The sequence below is a fragment of the Dermochelys coriacea genome, chromosome 14 (genome assembly GCF_009764565.3).
Source record: "Dermochelys coriacea isolate rDerCor1 chromosome 14, rDerCor1.pri.v4, whole genome shotgun sequence".
Lineage (NCBI taxonomy): Eukaryota > Metazoa > Chordata > Testudines > Dermochelyidae > Dermochelys > Dermochelys coriacea.
The window spans coordinates 8,159,181-8,173,971 of record NC_050081.1 but is presented as its reverse complement, the minus strand read 5'-3'; the positions used below and the strand labels follow the sequence as shown (position 1 = coordinate 8,173,971).

At 39.8% G+C, this 14,791-nt stretch overlaps 1 protein-coding gene across 1 annotated transcript in view; it reads left to right on the top strand.

The window, feature by feature from the left end:
• The window catches only part of HELZ (helicase with zinc finger), a 149,579-nt gene that overhangs the window by 106,693 nt on the left and 28,095 nt on the right, over positions 1-14,791 (top strand). Inside the window, 8 exon segments of the mRNA XM_038371412.2 lie at positions 3,947-4,151; positions 8,514-8,570; positions 9,582-9,666; positions 9,669-9,703; positions 9,705-9,747; positions 9,750-9,778; positions 14,510-14,693; positions 14,696-14,725. Coding sequence (XP_038227340.1) covers positions 3,947-4,151; positions 8,514-8,570; positions 9,582-9,666; positions 9,669-9,703; positions 9,705-9,747; positions 9,750-9,778; positions 14,510-14,693; positions 14,696-14,725 — 668 coding nt within the window.

Sequence of the window (14,791 nt, the reverse complement as noted above, 5' to 3'; positions counted from 1 at the left end):
ATATGTATTTTGTGTCATAAGAGACATAGCGAATAATTCTCCATCTCTGGCTCTGGACAGTGAGCAGAATTATTTTTAAATGCAGTATTAATCTTTTCGTTCATTCTATCATCAACACTAGGGTAATTATAAAATTTAAAGCAAAAGGTGTTTGACAAGGTGTGGGCAAAAACTATCCATCTGCAAATACACAGTGTGTCACCCCATTAATCAACTCATTTTCTAATAAAATTGCTCAAGAAATATTCTGAAATATCTAGGATGCCTGGGTATTATAAAGCCTAGACTCCTAGCTGTGATAAAATAGCTCCGTGTCATACATGGGCATGAAGAAGTATACCAGTGGCAAAGATTTAGCCAGCACCTGGAATGTTAATTCCGCTGGAGCTAAATGGAGCATTGCTATTTTTTTTCCTGCATCTTCACCTATGTGGGGTGAAATCCTGACCTCATTGAAGTCAACCCAAGTTTTGCCATGGACTTCAGTGTGGCTAGATTTTTCACTCTAGGACTGCTCCTCTCTTCTTGAAAATTCCAGAGATAACGGGATTTATCTATGCTTCTTCCATTCTTGCGTCAGATACTCTGCCTTCCACAGTGCATGCAGAGCAATGGTTCATCACTGTCCACGTTGTCCTATAGCACCATTGCTTTAGAACTCATTTTTTATTACAATTATTTATTAAATTACCATAGCATGTGGGAGCCCTAGTCATGGACCAGGACCCCATTATGCTGGGTGCTGTACAAATATAGAACAAAAAAAGGCAGTATTCCCCCCATTTATTAACCAGAACTGGCAGATTCTGCTCCTTGAACGTGACCACCCACTAAGCTCCTCTCTGTATGCCCGGTGGCCATAGGTGGATCAAGGAACTTTGATTCCCTGAACCCTTTTTGCAGGTCAATGTGCAGGAGACCTGCAGAATGTCAGTTTTACAGGTTTTGGGGGACTACAACACTTGTGCACTTTACACAAAACACTTGTATTTTGGCCTCTCTCTTCTACGGAAGAGCCAGACAGATTTTTCCCCAGGAAGACCACAGTCTTTTATTTTTAAAAATAATTTTTTGCTCATTCGGATGGCCTCATGGGATGCTCATTTGTAAAACGGGCATTCATTATATTTCTCATCTTCTGTAAAGCACTTTAAGATCTACATATGACTATAGTTCTTATTACCTTAGGTTCAGAAAAAGCCAGAAGAAGCAGGCACCCCAATCTGCTTATGAATAATGGAAATACATTATACAGGCCTTCCATTTTTTCAACATCTTCCAGTACAGAAATCACTCTGAGATTGTCAGCAGACATTTACTAGTGTAAAATATTGTCAGCCTGTTGACTTTAATCGGTTTACCAAAAAAATGAAAATTAAAGAGATGGATTATTATTCAGTGTGCCTTTTAGGGTTTTCATCTTTTCAATGTCTAATGTAGTTTTTTTTCCCCTACATCTTTTATTTTTCATCACCCTTCATTGCTTGAAGGAGATAATTTAATATTTTTCCTTGATTAAAGGAGATACTCACCAGCAACCACACACCACACGCAACAGAACCACTAACCCAGGAACCTATCCTTGCAACAAAGCCCGTTGCCAACTCTGTCCACATATCTATCTGGGGACACCAATCATACGGCCTAATCACATCAGCCACACTATCAGAGCTCGTTCACACTGCTGCACTACTAATGTGATATATGCCATCATGTGCCAGCAATGCCCCTCTGCCATGTACATTGATCAAACTGGACAGTCCTCTACGTAAAAGAATAAATGGACACAAATCAGACGTCAAGAATTATAACATTCAAAAACCAGTTGGAGAACACTTTCAATCTCTCTGGTCACTTGATTAAAGACCTAAGAGTGGCTATCCTCAATAAAAAAAAACTTCAGAAACAGACTCCAACGAGAGACTGCTGAAATGGAATTAATTTGGCAAACTGGAAACAAATAGCTTAGGCTTGAATGGAGACTGGGAGTGGGTGGTCATTACACAAAGTAAAACTATTTCCCCGTGTTTATTTCCCCCCACCCCCCACTGTTCCTCAGACGTTCTTGTCAACTGCTGGAAAATGGCCCACCTGGATTATCACTACAAAAGGTCCCCCCCCCCCCCCGCTCCTCACCTGCTGGTAAGAGCTCATCTTAAGTGATCATTCTCCTTACAGTGTGTATGGTAACACCCATTGTTTCATGTTCTCTGTGTATTAAATCTCACCCACTGTATTTTCCACTGATGCAGCCAGTGAAGTGAGCTGTAGCTCACAAAAGCTTATGCTCAAGTAAATGTGTTAGTCTCTAAGGTGCCACAAGTCCTCCTTTTCTTTTTGCGAATACAGACTAACTCGGCTGCTACTCTGAAACCTTCCTTACAGTGTGTATGTAAATCTCCCCACTGTATTTTCCACTGAATGCCTTGGATGAAGTGAGCTGTAGCTCACGAAAGCTTATGCTCAAATAAATTTGTTAGTCTCTATGGTGCCACAAGTACTCCTTTTCTTTTTGCGAATACAGACTAACACGGCTGCTACTCTGAAAGATCCTGGTTGTTGTTGTGTTTTTAAACAATGACAGATTTAAATTTTTTCAGAGGAAAATGACTGTCCCATGTTCTGCTTGCTTTTCAGAAAAGTATTTGTTGATAGAATTCCTAAAATCAAATATTTTACTAATAGATATTGTCACATATTTAAAAAAAAAAAAGAGTAGACTTCTACAAGAGTCACACTGAGAAATTGAAATGATCATTTATTGAGCTATTTAATAAAAAAAATAAGCTAATTGCAGCACTACAGGGGAAAATAATACAATCCTTTTCTTACATGAACCTAGAAACCCCTATTATAAATATACAAAGTACTATAATAAGAACAGTTTGCATTTATAGCTGCCATTGAAGGATCTCAAGCGCTTTATATGTACTAACATATTAAGCCTCACACACATACCTGGGAGGTAGACAAGTGTTAACCCCATTTTACAGATGGAAAAACCAAGGATCAAAGAGGTTACTGGCCTAAAGTCATGGGGTGAATCAGTGGCAGAGCCAGGAAATTAATTTAGCTCTTCTAACTCACCATCCTGTGCTTTAACAGCAAGACCGTCCTTCCATATTTTGTCCCACTCTTGCTACCAGACAAATACTGTGTGATTTTGTATTTAGTAGTATTACTTCAAGAAAAGCAATAAAAACTCAGGGTCATATTGTTCCACCTGCCTCAGTTAATGGAGTAGGGCATGCTGCCTGTACCCTTCCCCCTCCACTGGGGTTGGACTCTTTGGAATGGGAGGGGTTGGGGCCATGAGTACAGCTGCACTTTGCAGTTTAACACTGCTAAGGATATTAGCGAATAAACTAATTCTGATCCTGTCAGTGACAACTTCCTTCTTCCAGGAGAGGCAGTATGGCCTGGTTGATGAGGCATTGGACTGGGACTCAGAAGACCTGAAATCAGTTTCCGGCTCTGTCACTGCTTTGCTGCCTGACCTTGGGCAAGTCACTTTTCCCCCCATGCCTCGGTTTCCCTATTTGAAAAAATGGGGATAATGATACTAATGTTCTGTGTAGAGCACTTGGCTTTTTGAGCTTTAATAGAGTCTGTGGTGTTCTGTGTTTTTATTGTGTGTTTGCTCTTCTATAAAATTTCCAGGTGAGTGCAGTCTCCGATTTTATGTTGACATGGGTATAGGAATCAGAAATGATATGACATAGGTTAGGGCTGGAGTCTGATCTGCCTGGACAGACCCTTATGCCTACTCTGTGGTTGGGGCTCCGCATGGATGCATGGGCCCAGGCTCTGGATCTCATTGCAGAATTGGAGGCATGATGTGTAAGATGGCATGTAGGAAAAATACAAACTGTACTTTGCTGTGTAAAACCTCTGTTAACTATAACCTGAGTTGGTAAATCTTATTCTTTCTAACTGTTTTCCATAGGAAATTTTGGGAGAGGTTTATTGCCCTGTGTCACGAGAATGAGAGCCTCCATGGTATCACGTTTGAACAGATCAAGGCTCAGTTGGAGGCTTTGGAGTTAAAGAAAACCTATGTGTTGAATCCACTGGCACCTGAGTTTATCCCTCGGGCTCTGCGACAGCAGCATTCTGCAAATATCAACAAACAGCAACAATCACCACCCAAGGTAAAGCATAACTGGTAATGAAGTTTATCAGGAGGTGGGAGTGAAGGTAGAAATATCTGTTGAGAAATGATATAAAGGTTTATTGGGCTGGTTGTTGTTTTAAAATAGCTTCCACACATATACAGACTTGCAGTTGATGATATCAATGCAATTGCTGAAGGGGCCTTCAACAATTTCAAAAGCAGGCACTAGACCTCATTACAAGGTGGTATTTATTTATCAATAGCTTGGGTTGGACAAGATTGGATCTCTTATTGAAAGATATGCTCTAGCTAAACCACTATTCATTCATTTATTTATTGTTTGTATTACCGTAGCACCTAGGAGCCCCAGTCCGTGACTCCATTGTGCTAGGTACAAACACAGAACAAAAAGACAGTCCCTACCCTGAAGAGCTTACAGTCTAAGACAAGAGACAACAGGTTGATACAGACAGGCCAGTGAGGGAGAATAAAGAACCCATGTGACAATAACCACAAATTTTTAGGCTTGGTGCAAAAATTACCAGGTGAAATTCAGTGGCTTATATTTTGCAGGAGGTCACATTAGATGATCATAATGGTCCCTTCTTGCCTTAACTGTATTGAAATACAGCATTTATTTAGCATTAACTGATTATTGCTGTTCATCAAAAGGCCAAATTTAATTACCATCAAGGATATAACTGAAAATCTTTCTTCCACCTACATCATCACAGTAATAAGAGCTCTTCCATCTGAACATAGTTGACAAGTTGTCATCTGAGATGACAGGAGTAAAATAAGCGGATAATACTTGAACACACGTAGGAAGTAACTACAATAAGTACTAAACCTCCCTTTTTTTCCCTTCAAGTTTTAAAAGCCTGTGATTAGTTCTGTTTTTGTTAGGCCTTTTAAAATATAACATTTATTGTTGTTAGTGGAGAGGAGGCTGGAGACCTGAATGATGCTGATGTATTTCTACTACTGAAGAAATAGGAAGACTAGTCCCCAAGAATTGTTCTGTACTGAGTTTATGGATGTTATGGATATCTGTGCAGTTCAAGAGGTATTGCTTAACTGTGATCTATGCTGAAAGTGACTCTGTAAAATTGGTACCTTCTTACATCTGCCCTGGTGCTTATTCAGCATAAATGTCTTCCTTGACATACAAACAGCCATACTGGGTCAGATCATTGGTCCATCTAGCCCAGTATCTTGTCTTCTGACAGTGGCCAATGCCAGGTGCTTCAGAGGAAATGAACAAAACAGATAGTTTATCAAGTGATCCATCCTCTATCACCTATTCCCAGCTTCTGGCAAACAGAGGCTAGGGACACTTTAGAGCATGGTTTTGCAATCCCTGCCCATCCTGGCTAATAGTTTTTAATAAGTTTTTTACATCTGTCACCCTTCAGGGCCAAAACAGCTAATATGGAGTTAGCTAGATTCTGTACTGGTATGTGCATTATCAACAGAATTGCTAGGCCTAATGTGAAACCTAACTGAAGGCAATGGAGTTGTGTTTATTAATGGTGATGATGCACAAACCAGAAAGAATCTGGCTTGACTTTCAGCTCTCAGGTTGGGTTGATTTGCTATTGTGGGAAGTAGGGGGAAATTTTTTTTAATTTTTTTTTATTTGTAAATTTAATCCAGAAGCCATTGAGAGCTCCACGGTGCCATTTGTACAGAGTCATTATGTGTATAGAACTGCACTGTAAATTTAAAAAAAAATCACCATATGATGCAGTTACATACAGAATCTTAGTCAAACCAGACAGCCTTTCCACATTTTGAAAATAAGGTCCCTGAAAGCAATTGCTACAAAGTGTAGCAAGTTTGTTAGGTCAAGCAGAACTTTTATGGGCATATAACAGACTATGTGATACCAATTGACAGCATAAACAGATACAGCAATAGAATTATGTAAACAACAAATGGGTGATAATAAGGCACAAAACTTGCTTAAATTGTGATTTGGTATTAGGTCTCTTAGTACATGAATAGCCCTTTTTAAAAGCTTCTGTGGTTTTGTTTGCTTAAACACGACTATTAAAAATTTTCTTTTCAAAAATAATATTAATCCAAAAAATCATAAGAAAATCAGAGACCAGTCTGACATTGTCCTTTTATCAATTTTATGCATAGGTCAACATTTGTCAAATCCACCTGTCTCTGTACTTAGACAACTGATTAATTAGCTCAGACTTCTGGAAAACTGCCTAGACTTATCTACTGGGCAAGTAAAGTAAATAGGTTTTAAAACCTATTTTAAATTTGAGAGTGCATTTCCTGATTCAGAAAAGCATCCTATTCAGCAAAGAACTTAGGACATACTTAACTTAGAGCATGTGCATGTCCTGTTGATTTCAGGTGCTTAGGTGCTTTCTTCAGTTGATGCTAAGTGTTCATTACCGTGTAGGAGTGATAGCTCTGATAGGGTAGCCCCCCTTTCTAATGTAAAATCAACCCAGCAGAGGAGAACTCATCCCAAAGATCTGCTGTTCCAGGGCTTCTGTAGATCTGCTGCTGTCATCCCTTCTGGGTAGCAGATACCATGGGGGTAAAGACCAAGCAACTGAATAATGGATTGCAAAAGGTGGGGTGACCGATTAACAGAAAATGACTGAAAGGATCTCAGATTATCATTCAGGGTGCATGGTGCCATGCTTTATATTGCCTCCACTGCTGCAGCATAGCTTAGCAGCAATGACTGGACCCGTCACTTCTACCGCATCTCCCTTCACTGCAGCATATAAAATCTCAAGAAGCGCTAACATACAATGTTTCTGACTCGGGGAAGTATTTTTGCAATACATATAAAATAGATCTATACTGTTGAGCGGTAGAAGAAAGGGATTATGTTAGCACTACTGTCTGCCGTCTCTTTGGCTACTTGTACACTATGAAGTAGGGGTGTGATTCCCTGCTTGTGTACACATACTTGCGTTAGCCTTGATGTGGACTAGCAGGAGTGTAAATAGCAGTGTAGCTGTGGTAGCATCCGTAGCAGCAGTAGCGGCTGAATACAAACCTGCAGGGGAGTAGGTACTCAGTACTGCTAAGCCATGCCTCCACTGCCACTATACTTGCTATTTATACTCAGCCCGACTTCCTAGTCTGTGAGGTAACTTTGATGAACAGTGCTTAAATTGATCGTGTTGGATTTTCCAGTCAGTTTCTAAAATGGTTGCCTGAGTACATTATTTACGTTTAGCAGACTTTTACATACATACAGCTTTTACAGGCCTTTTGCTTATTCTTTACTTTATTTTCAGCCTTCCTATGTAAGTAACTGCTTTCTTGTTTTTTAAAAGTGCTCTTGTCCTACTAATTATACAAATAAGGATTAGCTCCTTAGCCCTTATTATACATGTCTTTTGTATACGTAATCAAAAGTTCCCATCAACAAAATGTAAATGTAATGTATATAAACAGAGTCAAACTAGCGAAAATCAAGTAGCAAAGCTTAAAATCTATGTAAATAACTTTTGTGTGAAGATAACTGTTACTGTTTAGAACTTAGCTCCCAGGAGTGCTCTAAAGCTTTGGAGTGCTCTAAAACTGTAGACACTTCTGGAAACTCATTTTTGAGTGTCAGGTGTGCACGCATGTGCATGCATTGATGCAGGGGAGCTGGTAATAATAAATTAAGTTGTAACGTAACAGCTGTTTGCTTTCTCCCTGTACATGTGTGATGATGGAAGAGTTTGTTCTTTAGCCGTTCTTTATAGATGATCAAGGTACTCAGTCAAAGCTGGCAAACCAAAATAATAATAATAACAATAATAATAATTAATAATATTTATCCTGACAAGTGTTTTCTGTTCTAAATTTTAACTTGAAGCCAAAGAAGACATCAAATCCTCAGAGAACCTGTGTCCCAATGCTGTGTTATATCATAAGATCCTAAAGACCCTGCAAAGGCAGAGGTACTTACAGAAGACTAGAATGAAACTGGTCATTTCAAATCCAGTATCAAATTGCTTGTAGTTCCTGTTTCAAGCAGTAATAATAAAGCAAATCTATATCTTTTCTTTGGAGAAAGGGAGAAATGAGAGCATTTCAAATATTGCAAGACTAGGGACAGTGCAATTTTGAATGCCCCGTTTTAGTAGTTCAGGTTTGGCAGTGGGAATTGGAAGGATGGCAGAGTGCGCTGTGAAACGGAGGTGCTTACTAATGGTACTTTGTACTGCCTTGGTGGAACAGTACTGAACCAGTGGAATTGGGCAAGTAAAAATACTCAAGAAAAGAGTTGTAGACTTGCTGTTTTTTCCAACCTCTTCTCTGTAATTATATGAATTTACTTGACTATTACTGTGTTAAAATAAAGAACTATCTTGTGTTTGGTCTGCATTAAACATGTAAAAAAAGTAGTCAGTTTTTTTCATTAAAGGGCAAGGGTCATCATCATAATCAGAATGATCATTTTCAAACTGATGGATTGGTAAGTGTCTACTGTTTCTCTGGAAGAACTGGTGACGTTCTCCTCTGCGTCTACTAGTTTGACGTCAGTGAAGTTAAGTTGATTTATACAGCTGTATGTGTTAAGGGAGAATCAGGCCCATTAGTATATGAAAGTCATTATTCCTTATGTGAATTCAGCAAGCAGATATCTCAGCATACTTTTAAGTAGACATTAGGTAACTCCTGGGTTCTCATTGTATGCACTTTGCATGCTGACTTTAGAACCTAGATACAACCTTGTTGCAACATAGTTGTTACTACTATGGTTCTACCTCAGTTTCCCTGACCTGTGAAGAGGATTTGTGTCTGAAACCCATGCTATACACCACCTTGGAATGGGTACAGTAATCTCGTGTGTGAGCCTATCTACACTAGCAAAATGGCTGTGTAAGGGAATCATGGTATAAAATGATAGTTCTCTAACTTTTTTATAACATAGTTTGGACTTACCTGGATACATGGATCCACACAGAGTTATAATTTACTGAATCATGATATTCTAGCCAGTTAGTCTACAGTGACTTGAGACCTATATGTATTTGTTTTTAATTTTAAAGGCATTTCTAGTCCCTATTAAAAGAGTGAAGAAGTAAACCAGGGTTGTATTGTTGTAGTGTGTGCAAGTTGTACAGTCATTTGGCCACCTTAACAGTCATTTCAAATTTAAGTAAAAATGTATAGATGGTGCTCACTGGGGAGTTTCTCTTTTTAAATAACTCCCCCTGCTCCTTCCTCTCCCCCACCCTCTTCCTCTGCTTTTTACCAGTCCCAGAAGTTCACTAAAACTTAGCTTGTGTATTGGATCTGGGGAAACCTTATGGAAAGAATATTGATTTTAGATTAATGCTCTCTCTGTCTGTAGCAGATTTCTCTGTATAACGACTTACCCAGTGAATTTGTAAAGCAGGGTCCTTTTTGGAAGGGAAAAAAATAAGTCACTGAAGTACTTCATGTTCTTTTCCTCCCTTTGTTTCTCTTTTGTTTATTTTCAGTTCAGCCCAATCCTTCTGTCCTAATTGGAAATCCTATCAGAGCGTATACTCCTCCTCCTCCTCCCTCCTCCTCTCTTGGACCTCACCCCAACTGGGGAAATCTCCAAGCCCTGTTCAAAGGATAGATACCTCACACTGGGACAAGTATTCTTTACGTACCTGCTGTCTATGGAGGAATATGGTCATGTCTGTGCCTTTGCCTGTAAGCATTTATTTCCCTGTTTTCTCCTTTTATTATATTGAGAAAAATGAACACAAGACTAGGTAGTAAAAAGTGTGCTAGCATCTTTCATGCTTACTTGGGTTTCCCTGGCTAGAATGTGGTGATAACCCACCAAGCTGCCAAGGTCTTAATGATGTTGCTCCTACAAAGAATATCACACACCCTAAAGGGTTTTCCTGTTTAAGCGTTTTGAGGATTACCCATGTTAAAATCGAATAAAGATGGTTATGATTACATTACTGGCATTTTTATGAGAACGCAGGAACAGTTGAGATATAATGGTCAATTATTGAAAGCTTTCTGAATAATATTGTTTCACAAGCATTAGTTGGATTTGTGGAGGAATAGCAGCCGCGAGGTGCTTTCTATGTAGAAGTGTGAAGATGAGAACTGTTGTAAGGTTTCAAAAGTCCTTATTTTTTTATAAAGCACAATAGTAGTCCAATAATTAGGCCCTTGGGTTTTCAGAACAGATCATATTATCATGGTAGCCTTTGATATCAGATTTGCAAGGTATGAGGTTAGTTAATTGAACCATTGACCTACCCAGTCCTCTCCTTAGATAAAACAACAGTACTGTATATAGAACCTCTGCCCAAACTGCCCACATTCAGTAATTAATATAATAATTACAGGTTTGTTTTATTACTGTTTCAGTGACTTGGATTATAAAATAAGTTACAATATTATCTATCTTTTGTATTAATTAGCCAGTCAGCATCCAGACCTGGAAGGCCACGAATCATACTTTTATACCATAAATATACAAGGAAAAATATAACATGTCAACAAACTAATTTGAATAATTACTTCTCAAATTAAAATGGGTTTGCTGCTTGTCTCTTAGCATGCTAAGAAATGTGGCTGCTGAGTACTTAGGGCTTCAAAATTGCTTCTCTTCATTTTGTGTTAAGGGCCTGTCTGCACTTGAAACACTACTGCAGTGCAGGGTAGCACTGCAGTGCATTGCTTAGTGTTTCAATGGAAACGCTGTTGGTGTAGGTAATCCACCTCCCCAAGAGGCAATAGCTATATCCTGGAAGAATCTTCCATCGGACCTAGCATTGTCTACACTGGCATTTAGGTAGGCTTAAATAAATTGCCCATGGGTGTGGATTGTTCACACCCTGAGCGACATAGTTAAGACAAGCTAATTTTCTGTGTAGACCAGGCCTAAGGGGCATTTTCCGATTTGCCTTTCCCTGTTGTAATTCAGGAGACACTGCAGTCAATGGAATTACATCCCAGTAAAAGTCGGTATAAGGTTAGGTTCAGACCCTAAATACTCACCACAGACATTCTCATTATTCTGGCAAGTAATTTTGTGCTATATGATAGCAATATTTTCTTTAAAGCTTGTTGACTTGAATAGATAGGACTATAATTGCATGTATCTGAATGTTGTACAGTGAGTACTTGAACAGGACCTCTTATTGTGGCTAATTTGACTGAAAATCCAAGAGTTTATGCTTCTAGTCTTTCAAATTCTCTGCATGTAGTCTGATTTTCAAATCCACTTCTGTGAAGCTTCAGAGGTGCACATTATAGTCCCCTGAAGGAATAAATGTAATGGGAGATGTATATTTCTCTCTGGAGCATCACAAGAAGTGTGTCTGATTCCCTCAGAGCTGTTGCTTTATGATAGCACCCTTTTGAAGTTATCATACTGCGAACCAAAACACACTAGACAATAGAAGCTGATTCTAGCTCCACCTTAGCTTTGGGTGCTAAAATACTACCAGATATGAAAATTTTATTACAAGCAGTTAACTGTCCAGCTGATCAATTTAGAACTATTAATTTCGTTTGTGGAGCACTGTGTTGCTGAAATTAGGTGCCTGGTTCTGTTGTTGACCACACTGGCATTGCTATATCAATAGATTCCCCCTACTTTTTTTTAATGGGAGTCAGTATTCCCTCCACTTCTCTCTCCATTAGATGTAGAAACTATAATTCTGACTGACTTTACCCACAGTGTTGCCAAATAATGATCATCCTGAGATGTCAAAGAAGAGGCTATAACTTGAGCATACACTGATGCTTGCAATTTCAGTTAGGTTGCAGGAATTACTTGCAGAATTATACATGATGTAGCACCAAAGAGTATTCTAGACACTTCACTGTACAAATAAAAAGCATGTTCGCTCACCTGGAGGCCTTACAATCTAAGATTAAGGGCATGTCTACACTTGCCTCCGGAGCGATCGATCCAGCAGGGGCCGATTTATCACGTCTAGAGAATACGTGATAAATCGAGCGCTCTCCCGTCGATTCCGGTACTCCACCGGAGCAAGAAGTGTAGGTGAGTTGACGGGAGATCAGTAGTTGACCTACCGCAGTGAAGACACCGCGGTAAGTAGCTCCAAGCACGTCAACTTCAGTTACACTATTTTCGTAGCAGAAGTGTGTAACATAGACCAGTTTAGCTCTTCTCCCCCCCCCCACTCACCCCCCAAGGGTAGACCAGGCCTAAGAGCAGAAAAAAGTAGGTAGGGAATTGGGGAAGAGAGAACAGTAGTTACAGAAATAATGTTGTGTGGTAACATAGTTGTGCACATCTCCTGAAAGTTTCTTTGGGGATAGGATATATACATGCATCTGTGTACATATAATTTCTTATACATTTTTAAAGTCACACACAGTTAACTTTTTTAATAGTTGTGTAGGTTCTTTATGAAAATCCAATTCAGGGCTGCTATTTTGAGGCCTGCTCTAAACCTGTGCTTTTAACTATGGGTGCCCAAACCATCTGGCAACTATAGATTACACAGTCTTCTCCTTTTTTAAGAGGTAAGACCACTGATTTCCATTCATTATTAGGTCAAATAAGTTTTCTTTTTATTAGGTTACCAGAAGTCTGCATATGATGCTTAAATTTAAATGGAATGAGAAGGCCAGCAGCTGTATCTTTGGAATACTTACTCACTTTTATTAATATCAAACAAGATAATTTAAATATTTTTTCTGTTTATAGTTTTTAAGGCCTAATATATTCTATGTACCTCCAATCAAAAGAAAAAAATATGAAAATATCAGTATGTTGAGCATATTCCATCTCCGCCCCGGGGATGGACTTTTAAATAATTAGGTATGAAGGTCCACATACTAATGAGATGTCTGCTTTTAAAAAAAGTATATTGGAGATACTTTGAAATTGCACAGACACAATGGAGGAAGCACATAGCCCAAGCTGAAGTTCAGGAATGCAGGTTTCAAGGGCAATATTTGCAAAAATCTAATGAATTACTTGGACGATGCTATGTTTAAAGCAAATAATGAAGGGATTAATTTATTAAAATATAATAAAATGACTGTGGCCATGTAAAACAAAAAGGCCCTTTTGTATCGTTTAGGGCAGCTTTCCAGATCCAGAGTAAAAAATTAGGGAAGTTGTCTGCTGCCATCAGTTAAGGATGGTTTGTCACACTGAGCATTGATGATATTCATTTCATTCTCTTTTATCAGGGATCGCCTTTTTTAATAAACTTCCCCACAGGGAAAGATTGAACTAATTTGATCCAGAGATGTCTTCCTTTTCAGATTTTAGGCAACTAAATGCACAGTATTTTAACGTCCTGGACTTCATGCTTTCAAGAAGTGAATTTTATTTCAAAACAGATGGGCAACTCGTGGGAGGAACGCAAAGGGTGGTTCGTGATCTCCCCACGTGACCCCCCCCATGTGACTCATCCCCGTCCACCACCCAGCCTGGCCCTTGTGCTCTTACTGTTCTCTCCCCATCCCACATTCCTGGGGGGGGGGCGGAGGGGCGGAGGCCGGCCTCTATTCTCCCGCTGCGCCGGATACTGATTTTAGGTGAAAGGAAGGTGGCCTCACGCCGGCAGTCCTTTGGCACGGCTGTACCAGTGCTGCACCCAGCCCTGTCCTCCAGTGGGCTATAGGAGGAAGAAGAAGAGAAGCAGCAGTGTGGAAGGGCTGTGGGTGGGGCCAGAGGACCTGACGGCATGGGGCCACCCGGCAGCCCCACATTCTGCTCCTTTCACTGCTGCGGTTCCCTGCTGAATGTGCATCCACTAGGCATCTCGGAAGGGCGTGTGACCCTTCTTGACCCCCCCCCCCAAGTGTTGCCTTTTAAATATGTCCAATAACATAGATTTTAGTCCAGTTCTTCAGCGTGTAACGTGTGGGTGGAATGATGCTGAGCCCACCAGAGCCCCACTGACTATTGGGGCATTTTCGTGGACAGAGTGACCTGCCTGGTCATGGTATTTATTTCATAGGCTACTCGGTCCATCTTTCCACTAATATATTATCTACCTGTTCTTGAATATCTGCAGTAATGATGCATTGACCCACCTCCTTTATTTAATCAGTTTCATCTGCTTTTATTGCTGTTAGCAGAAGGAAGGTCCCTGCCTTTTTTGTTTCCGTGGCTTTTCAAGTATATCTCCTGTCAGATGCACTTCCATGATCTCCCTCCTCCCCCAATGTAGCCTTCATTGTTGTTTTATCTCACTCTTCTTCAAAAATTTTCTTCTCTGTGACCGTTGCTACTATGCCTGACTTTTTGCTCTTTGCCTGAACTTGTTGCTCATTTTTCCTGTCACTCACATGTGCTTTATCAGCTCATCATCACCACTAATATGGAAGAAGTGCTTCCTGATTATGCCATAGTAATTGTAATTGACCACTGTGCCTTTCCTAAATGTACCTTCATTTATTGCATCTATTTTTTTTTATATTACATAGGTACCGTGGACAGGGTATCAGGGTAGGTTTGCAGTTGACCCTCGAATCATTACACACCAAGCCGCTATGGCATATAATATGAACCTGTTACAGGCGCATGGGCGCGGGTCTCCTATACCTTACGGCCTGGGACATCATTCACCAGTTAGTATAGGGCAGCAGCAACTTCAACATCAAGAAAAGGAGCACATGAACAAAATCGAAATGGTGAGTTGTATGTTTCTTCAACATCCCCCAGCAGGGACTTCTTGTTTGGTGACCATATCTGCAGTTCAGACAGAA